This window comes from Budorcas taxicolor, chromosome X, assembly GCF_023091745.1.
Source record: "Budorcas taxicolor isolate Tak-1 chromosome X, Takin1.1, whole genome shotgun sequence".
In the NCBI taxonomy this organism is placed as follows: Eukaryota; Metazoa; Chordata; class Mammalia; order Artiodactyla; family Bovidae; genus Budorcas; species Budorcas taxicolor.
Window position 1 is genome coordinate 122,801,893 of NC_068935.1, and position 14,345 is coordinate 122,816,237.

Sequence of the window (14,345 nt, forward strand, 5' to 3'; positions counted from 1 at the left end):
ACTTAGCCTCTCTGTATTTTAGTTTCCTCATCTGTAAAATGGGGTAATAAGAGCACCACATAGGATTTTCATGAGAATTAAATGAGTATGTGTAAAGCACCTAGAATAGTGTCAGGCACACTGCCAAATAAATACAGTTGCCAGATAAAGTACAGAATATCCAGTGAAATTTACATTTCATATAAGTGACTACTTTTATAGTGCAAGTACTACCAAATATTTCATGGGGCATACTTGTACCATAAAAATTTGTCATTGTATCTGCAATTCAAATTTAACTGGGCATCCTGAATGTATGCATGTAGCTAAATCTGGAAACCATACATACAAATTTGCTATTACAATTTCACAAACACTCATGCTAAACTCTTGAGGCCAGATGTTTCAGAGCTCATAGAGTCTAGAAAAGCAATGCAATGCATAAACCACAGATGATATAATACTGCCAGCAATTTCTGAAGTAGCACTCCTGAAGCAAACACATTAATAATTCTATAGGGAATAGAGCACATTCTCTGAAGAGGGATGAACAATGCCTAAAACAGCCTCACATGAGTTAAGATATAGTTTTGCCATCACAAGAATTGACGCCAGGTCCAATCTTGCCAACTGAATTACAATGCTCTCTGAGTAAGGGGCAAAGGGTAGGACATCATGGACCTCCACTTCTAGTACTACCACCATCATTGTTTTCTTCTACTCTCATAACCAGCATGATAAATTAAAAACTCTTCCCTGGTAGCTCAGTAGTAAAGAACCAGCCTGCCAATGCAGGAGAACTGGGTTCAGTCCCTGGTCGGTAACATCTCACATGTTGCAAAGCAATTAAGCCCTGTGGGCCACAATGATTGAGCCTGTGCTCTGTAACGAGAAGCCACCACAATAAGTCCACTCACCACAACTAGAGAGTAACCTCTGCTCTCCACAACTAGAGAAAGTCCATGGGAAGCAACAAAGGCCCAGTGCAGAAAAAAAAAAAATTCTTTTTCCCAGTTCACAGATTGTGAAACTGAGCCATAGGTGGGTTTATGTATTTAGCCCAGATAACACAGCCTGTATGTGGCCAGATCAGCCTTCGAACTCAAGTTAGCCTCTCTGCTCTTATCCACTACCACCATCATTAACAAGTCCTTTCCTTGTTTCCTCACTTCTTTGTATTCTTTCTCCACCTGTTATTCTGAAAGAGGGATTAAGATGTGACTAGAAAAGAGAAGGAAAGGCGGCACCTCAGAAAAGATGGCACCTGCTCGCAAAATGCCCAGAAAGCCCTTCTCCCAAATATCATCCTACAAGCAACACAAGCACGCAGCCCCGAGGAAGACACGCACGCAACACACACTGTGCCAAGGCAGGCATGCACGCGATGCACGTGGCACTGAGGCACGCATGCACGAGACGCATGTGGCACCGAGGCATGCACGCATCGCACGTAGTGCCGAGGCAGGCACACACACGGCGCCAAGGCAGGCACGCACGCAGCCCGGAGCCACACACGCACATGACGCATGTGGCGCCGAGCCACGCACGCATGCGACACACGTGGTGCCGAGACAAGCATCCACGTGACACATGCAGCATCAAGGCAAGCATGCACGCAGCACCGACACACACACACACACACACACACACACACACACACACACACGTGACGCACATGGCGCCGAAGCAGGCACGCACGCACGTGATGCACACAGCACCGAGACACGCATGCACGTGACACATGTGGCCCCGAGGCAGGCACGCACGGGACGCACAAGGCGCCAAGGCAGGCACGCACGTGGCACCGAGGCACACACGCACACAGCACCGAGGAATGCACGCACACGACGCACGCGGCGCAGAGATACGCACGCACGTGATGCTTCTAGCCCCGAGGAATGCACGCACGCGACGTACCTGGTGCCGAGGCAGACACACACGCACGTAGCACCAAGGCACGCACGCACGCGACGCACGCGGCGCCAAGGCACCTACATATGTAACGCACACGCGGGGCCAAGGCACGCACATGACGCACGCGGCACCGAGGCACGCACGCACGTGACGCACATGGCGCTGAGGCACGCACGTGACGCATGCGGCACCGAGGCACGCACGCACGTGATGCACGTGGTGCTGAGGCACGCACGTGACGCACGCAACGCACGCAGCGCCAAGGCAGGCACGCACATGACGTGCACACAGCACTGAGGCACACACACACACACACACGGTGCTGAGGCATGCATGTGACGCACGTGGCACAGTGGCACACACGCACCTGACGTGCACGCAGCTCTGAGGCACGCACGCACGAGGTGCTGAGGCACTCACGTGATGCACGCAGCGCCAAGGCACGCATGCGCACTCAGCAAGGCTTACACTAAAAACAGCTAGCAAGGGAAACAAGCTGTCAGGAAGCAACGGTATCAGTGTCATTCTTCAGGCTTTACTTTTTCATTATTGTGATTCGTAGTATAGACAAAACTCATGAAATAAGTGGTCCTCTATACAAAAACTCGAGTAAACTCAAATTGAAAGTTTGAGTTCAAAAATGTAAATTTCACACATCTGTGAGACCCGTTCCATAGCCAAAGCGCAAAGGGACGTCAGGTCTAAAAGCTGTCCTCTGATAATCCTACCTGGTCCTTCATCCTACTCCAGGTCACCCTTGCTCCACTGGAGAAAACCCTGGGTCATCTGCTCTGCTGGGAACGAGAAAGAACCTGGGAATTTGCACTTTTTTTTCACCCTTTCTGGGACAAGATAAAAAAGCTGCAACAGTTGTCTAGTCACTAGACTCCAGTAGGTCTAATGTTATGAAAAAATGGAGCAAGACAGGACTAGGATCCAAGAAAGTTACCTGGCATGGCTTCTGTCACACGGGCACAGATGGGCCAGAGCCAGACATGAACTTGAAGCCCAGCCCTGCCGCTAACTCAGGTTGTGACCCTTAGCAAGCTATTTAGCTTTTGGAAGCCTACATTTCCTCATCTGCAGTTGGGCCAGGTGATAGCACCAACTTCATGGGGTTCTTATGAAGACTTTATGAGATGGCACATGTAAGTCACAGAACATATTGCCTGGTTAAAATGTGTGCGTGTAACTTAAGAATGAGACCAAAAAAAAAAAAAGAATAGACTGGTGGTTGTCAAGGAGTGTGAGATTAGCAGATGTAAACTCTTTTACATATAGGATGGTTAACAGGGTCCTACTGTATAGCACAGGGAACTAAATTCAGTGATGGTGGTGGTTTAGTTGCTAAATCGTGTCCAACTCTTGTGACCCCATGGGCTGTAACCTGCCAGGCTTCTCTATCCCTCGGATTTCCTAGGTAAGGATACTAGAGTTGCTCGTCATTTCCTTCTCCCAGGGATTTTCCCAACCCAAGGATCCAACTCAGGTCTCTTGCATTCCAGGTGGTATCCTGCATTGCAGGCAGATTCTTTACCAATTGAACCACCAGGGAAACCTGTGATAAACTATGATGGAAAAGAATGTATATGTATTGTGTGTCTGTGTGTGTGTGTCTGTGTGTGTGTGTGTGTGTGTGTGTGTATAGTATAGTGTATATATATACTATATATAGTGTGTATATAAATAGTATAACTGAGATTGCTGTACAGCAGTAATTAACACATTGCAATTCAACTAAACTTCAATTTTAAAAGTTTTTAAAAAGGACTCTAATAACACAGCTATCTAACCTAGTATCTTTGTATAAAGCCTCAGAGTTTAAAAGCCCTTTTACCTATGTCTTTTCCATTTTAATCAATGCCACTGCCAAAAACCTAAGTATTTCCTTGAGTCTCTGTATTTTTTTTACAGCCCACATCCAGCTAAGGTGATAGGAATGTCGATGGTCTCTGTCTTCAGGTTTTAAGAAAGGCCATTCAGTCTTCCACACCCCTTTCTGATTTCCTTATAATGACTTGGAATACTGCACAGCTGTTTTATTGCAAGAAAAAAAATAAAAGCAGGAAACCTATATTCCACACTTCACACCAAGACTTGAAAGTAAAGTTAAAATTTCATCAGAATTGCATTTCATACTTGGTAAACCTCAAGCAAGCAAAATACTAAAAATACCACCTGTTTTCTCTTCCACTCCCCAAGGTACCATAATTATAACTTGACACAGGGTGGAAAACTGACTTACCAGCTTCGATGCATTCTGGCTTCAGGCAGTACTCTGGTTTAGCATGGAGACTTAAGAAACCTTGACTCACTGAAAAAACAGACCAAAATAAATGACTGGCTTGCAGCAGACCACCAACAGGTAACCCATTGTCAGGCACACTTGTGAGACGTTTGATATCTATTCATCCTTCCCTGTATTGACACCACATTCAAAAATCCACTTGGCTCAGTGTCACAGAACCAGACTCTGGTCACTAGCTAAGCAACCTTGGTGAGACTCTTGGTTGCTCCCAAACTTGGTTTGCTTGAACATGAAGACAAGTGGGCACAACTAGACCTGCGCTTCTTAGAGTGGGGTCCCTGGGGCAAAGGCAGCACAGCGACATCACCTGGGAGCTGATGAGAACTGCAGATAACCAAGCCCTACCCTGACCTTCAGACTCACAAACTCTGGGGTTGGGGCCCAACCATCCTGATTTTATTTATTTAATTTTAATCTCTATTTGTTTATGGCTTTCCCGGGTCTTCACTGCTTTGCATGGGCTTTCTCTAGAGAGTTGCGGTGAGTGGGAGGCTACTCTCCAGTTGTGGTGTGTGGTCTTCTCATTGCAGTGGCTTCTCTTGTTGCAGAGCACAGTCTCTAGGCGTGTGGGCTTCAATAGTTGTGGCACAGGGACTTAGTTGCCTAGCATGCATATGGGATCTTTCTGGACCAGGGATCAAACCCGTGTCCCCCGCATTGGCAGGCAGACAGACTCTTAACCTCTGGTCCACCAGGAAAGTCCCATTTGCATTTTAACAAGCCCTCCATGTTATTCTGATGCACACTCAAGTTTGAGAACCATTTGGTTAAATAATCCCTAAAATCTCTATCTCCGATTATCTGTGGTTTAAGTCTAATCATTTCACTTTTTGTTTACAACTACATTCTCATTTTAGTGATGGGAAAATTGAAAGTTATAGACTGTGTCATTTGGACTAAATCCAGAGTGTAAGAAGAAAGCTAGCATATGTGGCATTTAAAGTTCTGCATCTTATCTAAACCATTCATACAGATACAGCCCATAAAAGGAGGAAGAGTAACAGTGATTTTTTTTTCCTGTCAAGAGAATCATTATCTGCCTGTCCTGTACTCCACACCCACCTCCCAGCAGGCCCAGCCCAGCTACCACACAGATACAGCTTGGTGGACCAAGTTTCCAACTACTTCCACCAAAACAAAACCAAACAGAAACCCTACAAGACCTAAGTAGCTTTTCATCAATTTATTTTCCCCGCCTGGCTGGCAACTTTCTGCAAATGTTTGGAGGGGTGCCCTGTTCATAAACTTCAGGTGGCACCTGGACGTTAGCAGATATGAGTTTAGACTTTGAAAATATTTGTGGTAGCCCAAGGAAATTGTGGGGAATTCATTATTGCTATACTCTGTGAGCAGAAATAAGGAATCATTTGGAAATGTGGCCGTGGGGAAATGGAAGGTAGAGGGTGAAGGGAGGCCAAGGCCTTTCAAGGTATCCTCAGCAGAGGAAAAGTATCCCTATGTTTCTGCTAGAGATGGAAGACCTATATATCACCTGCCAGTGTGGCAATTTGTGTTATTTATTAACCCACATTCTAAGAGGAGCCTGCTTTTTCTTTGTTCTTTTCTCTGCTGCCATCCTCCAGTCTTTTTACCTGTGTTACATTAAACATTCAAGAAAATTGCCTATGAAACAAACATCTCAGGCCTATTTTTAAGAAAAGTATCTTAAAGTTATATTTTTATTTCTTTAGAAATCAAAAAAGTAAAAATATATATGTGGAGCATAACAATTAGCATGAAATATTTCAATATGCCTTGGTGATTGAACCATAAATTTTTCCCTTCAGTCTATTACTATATGTTTACCAAATGTTCTTTAATGAGCATGTCTTTTTTTAATGTGGAAAAAGAAAGTTTATTGTAAATAATAATATTTTATCATTCTGGACAATACCTTCTTGATACTAACCTTATTTTATTTTAGAAAAAAGATAAAATAATTAAAGACATTCCTTTCAAGATACAAACTTCCAGTTATAAAATAAATAGGTCATGTGGATGTAACATATAGCCTGGTGACCATAGTTAGTAACACTATATTGTATATCTGGAAGTTTATAAGAGAGTAGATCTTAAAAGTTCTCACCACAAGAGAAAATATCATTTGACAAAAATACCATTTCTTTTTTAATTTGAGAGCATGAAACTACTTAAAAGCAAATGTCTCTGAATGTATACATCCAAATGGACATGGCCACCTGAAGCAATACTTTTCAAACTTTAATTTGCAAATGAATCATTTGGGAATCTTGTGAAATGCAGATTCTGAATCAGTAGGTCTGGGGTGGGGCTCCAGCTCCCAAGTGATGCGGATGCTGCTGGTCCACGGACCACACTTGGGAGTAGCGAAGGCTGAGGGAGAATTATTCTCTAACGTCATTACACCTTCTCTTAAAGATTCTAAGTGAGAGAGAGCCAAGTTATCGGGCACATTGGAAAGTTATTTTTTTCTATTTTATGTAGGCCTCCTTACCCATAATAACATCAACTGGCTTGATGAACTTTACTGTGCTTGAAAACCTTTAGAGCTGATCCCAAAGGATCATCTTCTCTCAAAGAACAAAGATTTGGAATCCCCTAATTCTAATGGTTAGGACTCCGCATGGCAGAGGGCCTGGGTTCAATCCCTGGTTGGGGGACTAATATCCCACAGGCCGAATGGTGTGGCAAAAAAAAAAAAATGCTGCCATCAAGAATATTCTAATAATATGCTACAGCCTCAGAACTCTCATAAGAGTGGGAGGAATTTCAAAGAAGCTTCAAGCAGCAGTAACATCATTAAAAAGAGAACATATTTTTACATAAACAATAATCACTTGGATTTTTAAGTTTGGGAGTGTTTGCAAAACACTGATAGTCTAACTTTGTAGTCACTTCTCACACAGTGCATAGTCCTTGACGTTATCATTTTTCCCCCAGTTGTGAATTTCAGGATAGGACACTTGCCTAAACCCCAAGTGCCAAGAAATTTCACAACAGTTTTCAAAAGCCTCAAGTTCAGTTGCAGGAATAGGAGATTCAGTGATAAACCCATCTAATTTCCTAAATCTTCAGCCACAGAAAACATGGAAAGATGGTTTGCTCATTTAGCAGTTTTCAACCACACAACCCTAACTTTTTAATGGGTTAATTACTGGCTTTCCCTTGCCAAGATAAACGTGGCCGCCTGCATCCTGCATATGCCAAGGTCTCTTTCCAGGCTTGCTACATTTCAAACAGCACCTAGACTCTCCTCAGGAAAGGGCTTGGACCTACATAATTTTCAAGCTAATGAAATAGTATAGGCCGCATGAGAAGAATACAAAGGAGAACAGTCAAAGATTCAGAATGCCTAAAATCTTAGAACATCCCTCTCCCCTTTCTAAGATATTTCATTCTTTCTCATAAGAATATGTTTTTATCATCATATATACTCTCTGGGAACATCATTCTCACCAACAGTCATTAAAATCAATGAATCACAATACCTTTCAAATCTTGGGAGGAAAACCTCTGTTTTCCTTCATATTAACTTTTAAATCTAATAGAAAGAGTTAAAATTTTATTCCACCGGATTACTAGATTGGAAAGGAATTGAAGAATACCACTAAAGGTGCATTTTAAAAGACTGATTTGTATTTTGTGAGTTAAATTTCATGAGTCATTCAGGCAAACATTGACAAAAATCAAATGGAAAGAAATTCCAGCATGGTTTGATCACAATGTAAAGTCTTTCCTCACCAAATAAATGAAAGTATCTGACTATGAATTCGTCAACACTCATTTTGCTAAATGTAATACATAATAAAATGTTTGCCTGAGGCAACCAAGTCCTCCAGCCACTCGAAGCCACTTTATACCCACTTCACATTTTGGATTATGTATTTGGTACTTGGGCATTCATATTTATTTACCTTCCTAAAGAAAAAGCTTCCTTTCATTTGCGTATTTAATAGAAACTAAGGACGCACCACCTACTAACACAAGCGAACGGCCCTCCACCTGCATCCTGACAAGGTTTGCCAGAATTAAGCGCAAGGAAACCACTGCACAGTCACCCAGTTCCCTGGCCTCCAGTGCCCCCACTTACCTAGAAAGAGGACTATGCCCAGCACCAGGGTGACACCAACGAACACGACCAGGGCAATTCGAGTGCCTCTGTTGGCTGTCTTTCCGATCTCCATGCTGCTCCCTGTTTCTGCCTCCATCGGGAAAGACAGAGAGGCCAGTTAAGAAGAAAGTCGCTTTTTGTGGTTTGGTGGCTGGTCTCAAGAGTCTGTTAGGCGTTGACATCCAAAGTTCTCATGCTGTTCTACTAATGGACAGGTTAAAGAAAAAAATCCTGTCAGGAAATGTCCTCTCGCCACCCTTTCTCAAATAATTCTTCACAAATGAAATGAAACCCAAAATATTGGTTGCCTTGCCTTTCCCCCTGACCAGACAAAACAAACAGTGGTTGCTTTATCTTGGTGCTCTCCCCCAGCAAAGTCCCTCTCAACCGACCGTTTGGCAGGCTCTTCTCTCAGGCGTTCCGAGTGCACATGTTTTACTATGTTGCTGAACAGATGTTTTAGCTATTTAAATGTATAGTCACTTGGGGAGGAAAACACAATTGTCTTTATCAAAACTGGATTCTCGTCAAACTCCCCCAAACCATGATAAGTTAGGTGGCAAGGATTCTTCGGACCCTCTTCAAGATCTCAAAGAATCATATAATTCTTTTGCCATAAGCATTCTGCTCGCCTGAATTGTCTTCATCAAAGATATTCTTTCAGCGTGCAAGTCCCCTTTTAAAGCCTTCTAAGAGTTCCGGGGATATCCTGGAGCATTTTATTTTCGGAACTTTGTGTATGACAGCATGTGCCAAAAATCAGAGTCATAGCCCAATGCGGTGCAAAGTAGCAATTAAGACAACCTACAGAGGCTGATGGTTTGGACTGGAACTTGTTTTTAAGGAAGAAGGAAAAGCACTTCCTTTCTGTGGTGCTAAGAATTGTAAAAAAGGCGAATAAGTGTTCAAATTAAGCTTATTAGCAAGCACACAAGATATGGCAAGAGGGTTCTTCCTTGCGTGTTTTGATGAAAAGTACACCTGTGTATTTTGCCCTCCAGCACCACCACCAGTTAGTATGTTCTTGTGTTTTCATTAAGCCCCCGTCTCAGCAGGTTCCCCAGGATGAACTCAGAGGTTATTGATTTCACTGGAAAGACTGATTAATAACTGGTTCTTTGATTTCTTGGATTATACTAACAATTTAAGTGATAAAAATCTGCTTTCTTCACAGGGCAGGGCAACTGATATTTCAATGTTATTATTACACCTGATTAAGTTTTGCTGGAGGTCATACAACAGTTTGGAGTGGAGCTGAATTCAGCTACATCTGGAAATCAGGAGAGTGCTTTTCTTATACAAAACTTCCGCCCACTGCCTTAGGGGTTCATACGAAGGCTATGCAGACAGTCCTGTAACACCTGTTACCTTACTTTCTGCTCATTGCATGCGCCCCCCCCCCCCAAGCCAGAAAAGCACAAGCTTTTGTCCAAGTTATGACATCATGGTATGTTGTAGACACTATGTGCTCATCAACTGCTGGTTTATTTTGGTGTTATTGTTCCAATAACACATCCTAGCAGGCCTTTGACTTCTAGGATGGGATCCTCCCAAGAGTTTTGGGACTTACTCCATAATGCTTCTTAGACTGCAAGCTCCATGAGGTCACGAATCATATCTGTCAAGTTCAGTGCTGCAGCCCCATCAGCCACAGTCTGGCCTACAACAGTGAAGGGAGAAATACAAGCAATGAAAATTATACCAGTCAGCTCCAGCCACTTACTCTTAAAAAACAGCTTCAGGAACCCCAGACACTAGTGTCTTTCAGCCTCCTGATTCCTTCTAGATGCTCAAATGGTGATAATACTTCACACAGGTATAGCAGTTTCATATCACATTTAAACCCCATGATAAACCTATATATGGGGCTTCCCTGGTGGCTCAGCAATAAAGAATCCACCTGCCAATGCAGGAGACCTGGGTTTGATCCTGGGGTTGGGAACATCCCCTAGATAAGGAAATGGCAACCCATTCTAGTATTCTTGCCTAGAGAATCACATGGACGGAGGAGCCTGGTGGGCTACAGTCCACAGGGCTGCAAAAGAGTTGGACATGACTGAGTGACTAAATATTAACAACAAACCTTTATACTTGCTAGCAAAGGTATTTTTCTCTCTGTTTTGCCCCCAGGAATGCTGAGGTCCAAGGGCTGGCCTCTGGTGACCTAGAAAAAGCTGGAAGTGGAAAGATAGCAAGGAGATCACTACCATCTCCTATGCACAGGGAAGAGGACACACTCAGAAGCACAACACCAGGACCACACCTTCCCTTTCTCCTTCCTTCTAATCTCCTCACACCTTTCCAGGTCCAGGCTGGTGATTGTGAGTTGACAACTGGAAACCTTGGACTGGCAGTTTCCCCAAAGATGAGGGCAATTGGGACTTAGTCTGAAGCACACCTGTCCATCACATAACCACATGGATTCATCCCTGAACACTTGACTGCTCAGTGAAAAGCCTTTGAACCCAAAAATAGTTCTATTACTTGTAACAGGAAAATTATGGAGCATTTCATCCCAAATGAAGATATTTAAATATAGATAGAAAAATGTATTAATTGAACAATGAAAATAGGTCTTTTCAAAATGTCAAAAATAAATAGTTCATATAATGTAATGAAGGTTTATTTTACCCACCAAAGGACTAAAGGAAGACACGAGAGTAGGTGGGGATTGGTAGAAGAAAGGGTACAGGTTAATCATTCATCATCAGGCGCATTCGTCATTCTGTGCCATTGTCCGCACTAATTTTTCAACCTTTTTAGAGATGATTATTTTGCACTCAAACTGCACTTAAAAATAAAGTTGTAGCACAGAAAAAAAACCTTTAGAGCAAAATAAATTCAAAGCACTGTGTACTCAAAAGAGACAAAAGCAGGGATCTGCAAACTAGGGCACAAGGCCCACTGCCTGTTTTTGTAAATAAAGTTTTATTGGAACAAGGTCATGTCCACTTGTCAATGTATCATCTATAATTGCTTTCATGCAATGAAGTCAAAGTTGAGTAGTTTTGTGACACAGATGATATGTGAGGCTTAGAATACTCTCTGGCCCTTTAAAGTTTACCAATCCCTGAACTAACTGCTGCCTCTTCACCTCACCTACATGGCGCACATAAAACAAAATGGTCACTGACCACACTTGACCTGCTTCTGAAAATCATTCTACTTGATATTCTGTAAATACAGGCTGTTGTGTCAAGGAAATTGGCCGATGTGTCTATGCCTGAAATTGTAATATTTAAGTTACAGCATATTGTTTAGTGTGTTTTGAGGTGAAAAGTCAATATTCTGCTATTAAAAAGAAGTGGGCTTTGCTCCCCCAAAAATGTATAATTTCTCAATAGCTATAAAAATTAGTAAAGTAAAAAGGCACTGTGCAAGTGAGTCTATTAATAGTTGGGTCTGTGCCAACCCAGTTGTTTCAGTTAAGAAGCTCCAGGCGACTTCCCTGGTGGTCCAGTGGCTAAGACTACACTCTTAGGACCCTTGCAAGGGTCCATGTTCAAACGCTGGTCAGGGAACTAGATCCAGCATGACACAGCTAAGATCTGGTGGAGCCAAATAAATATTTTTAAAAAGAAGAAGAAGCTCCAGGACTATCAGGAGCCTTAACTGGAATCAATTAATGAATCAACAGAAGTTTCTTGAGCTTTTCTCAGGTGCCTGGCCCTCTGCAAGGCCTGTGAGGGAAGACAAAGAAGCTATGCCAGAGAGTCCAGACTGGGAAACTGAACTTGGGCCAGAAAATACACAAAACGCATGGCAACTTAGTTACAGAACACTACAGGCCAGCAAGTGTCTAAAGAAGTAGAAATCTCTGAGCAGTAGATTTGTTGGGAAGACTTCCAGAAGGAGGACCTGCAAGACTGGACAGCTTAGGGAAAAAAGGAAGGCTTTCAAATGGGCCAGACCCCACCCCAAGAGGGGACTTGCCTGGGCATTCACATCTCTGCCTGCAGAACTCACAGGTGAGACTGTTTATCCAGAGACATGAATCTGGCAATCTCAGCCCAACCCCAGTGGCCTGGAAGACAACTGGAGGCAAGTCTTTATGCTAGACATGAGTGCATCTGGCCATTACTTGGATGTTCGGGGTCTTCTGTTTCTGGCAGTAAAATCCCATGTGGGCCACAATTTCAGTGAGAGGGAAGGAAATGATTCAAATCCTGAACAATGTACTCATCCATTCCCTGGAAGGAGGAGGGAGTGAGTGAAGGGAAAAGAGGGAGAGAGAAATTAAACAATGAAAACTCAGAGCTGGGAGCTGTGGCGGGGCTCTGTTATTTGTTGGCAGGTCCATCAGACTACGGAGGGGTCAAGATCCAGGCCTTCCACTAATGAGACTCATTACTTATATCTGATCTGTTACAACAGAACACCTTAGCTAGGTGTTCTGTCTCCTTTTACAGGTGAGGAAACTGCAGTTTGGAGCTAGTAAGTGATTTGCCAAGGTCACAAAGCAGATATTTATCTTAGGGCCTGAGGGGTTTCAAATTCCAACCTCTTTACTCTGTGCCATGTAAATTTGTTTATCTACCTCAGGTAATTAGCACAGTTAGGTGTAGCATGTCAAAATGACACTTGAGCTGAGGAAAAGCCATAAACTATGGATGTGAGAGTTGGACTGTGAAGAAGGCTGAGCACCGAAGAATTGATGCTTTTGAACTGTGGTGTTGGAGAAGACTCTTGAGAGTCCCTTGGACTGCAAGGAGATCCAACCAGTCCATTCTGAAGATCAACCCTGGGATTCTTCGGAAGGAATGATGCTAAAGCTGAAGCTCCAGTACTTTGGCCACCTCATGCGAAGAGTTGACTCACTGGAAAAGACTCTGATGCTGGAAGGGATTGGGGGCAGGAGGAGAAGGGGACGACAGAGAATGAGATGGCTGGATGGCATCACGGACTCGATGGACATGAGTCTGAGTGAACTCCGGGAGTTGGTGATGGACAGGGAGGCCTGGCGCCTGCGATTCATGGGGTCGCAACAACTGAGCAACTGAACTGAACTGATGCTTCCTCTAATTCTCTTGTTTAAAAGACATGAGGTTTTATTTCCTTAATAGGAACAGCAGCCATAATTTAATATGGGGAAAAAAGCTTTTGAGTTGGGGAACAAAAATAACAATACATAAAACATCTCCTGATTTCCTGCTGCTAGTAACTGAATGGTAGGAAAGATACATAAATTTGAAGGTATCTAGCCATGAATTGTACTTGTTTACTTCTGAGCCTTAAGGGGGCTTTTATTGCCTGATTTTCTCACCTCCTGGGCCATACATCTTCTATTTCTTCAGGATGCCTCCACTTTATGCATATTATCATTGGTCCTTCCAGCAGTTCTAGGATATAGGAATCTTCTCCCAGGTTTTACAGAAAAGGACACTAAAGCTGGCAGAGGATAAGTAATATTCCCAAGGTCACCTGGTGGGTAAATGACAGGGCCCAGTTGGAACTCATATCTATGTGACTCCTGTTTTGAGAGGTACCCAGGATTCGTTCTAAACAGGCATGATAAAATGACAGACACAAAGACAGGCTTCGAAAGAAGAAGAGTATTACAGTTTTCAAGAGGAAGGTGTCAGCTACAAATTGGCATTTAACAAAAGCATTGCTAACAACTGAACAACAAAGGCATTTGCCATCTGCATCTACACAGACTGAACCCGATGCTGCCATACCTGTTGACCTTCAACAATCCCTGAGGGAGTTCACGGTGGAGTGAGGCACTCTGTGCTCCAGGGAATCTAGTGGGACAGGTCTTCAGATAGCTGAATGTTTTTAGGAACAGATTTTATGATCTCAATCCTTGCATCAGCTCATATCTAGAGAAGCATTAAATCCATGGTGACGTCACATCCTCATGACTAACAAGAAAGCTTTTGTAAAATGAGTCCTTAATGGTACTGAACTCCCCCATCACCAAAATCTTGTATATTGACCTTCCCCCACTGCCACTTTGGAGCAGTCTCTTGGAGCTATCTGAGATGCTGTGTCCTGGGCTGCGGTCCTCATGTGGCCCCAAATAAAACTTAACTCGCAACTCTCAAGTTGTAC

At 43.2% G+C, this 14,345-nt stretch overlaps 1 protein-coding gene across 1 annotated transcript in view; it reads right to left on the minus strand.

The window, feature by feature from the left end:
* The window catches only part of PHEX (phosphate regulating endopeptidase X-linked), a 204,547-nt gene extending 196,159 nt beyond the window's left edge, over positions 1-8,388 (minus strand). The window contains exons 1-2 of the mRNA XM_052663454.1: positions 8,271-8,388; positions 4,139-4,207 (exon numbers count right to left, since the gene is read on the minus strand). Of these exons, the coding sequence (XP_052519414.1) occupies positions 4,139-4,207; positions 8,271-8,388 (187 nt within the window). The remainder of the gene's footprint in view (positions 1-4,138; positions 4,208-8,270) is intronic.
* Between the last annotated feature and the right edge of the window lie 5,957 nt (positions 8,389-14,345).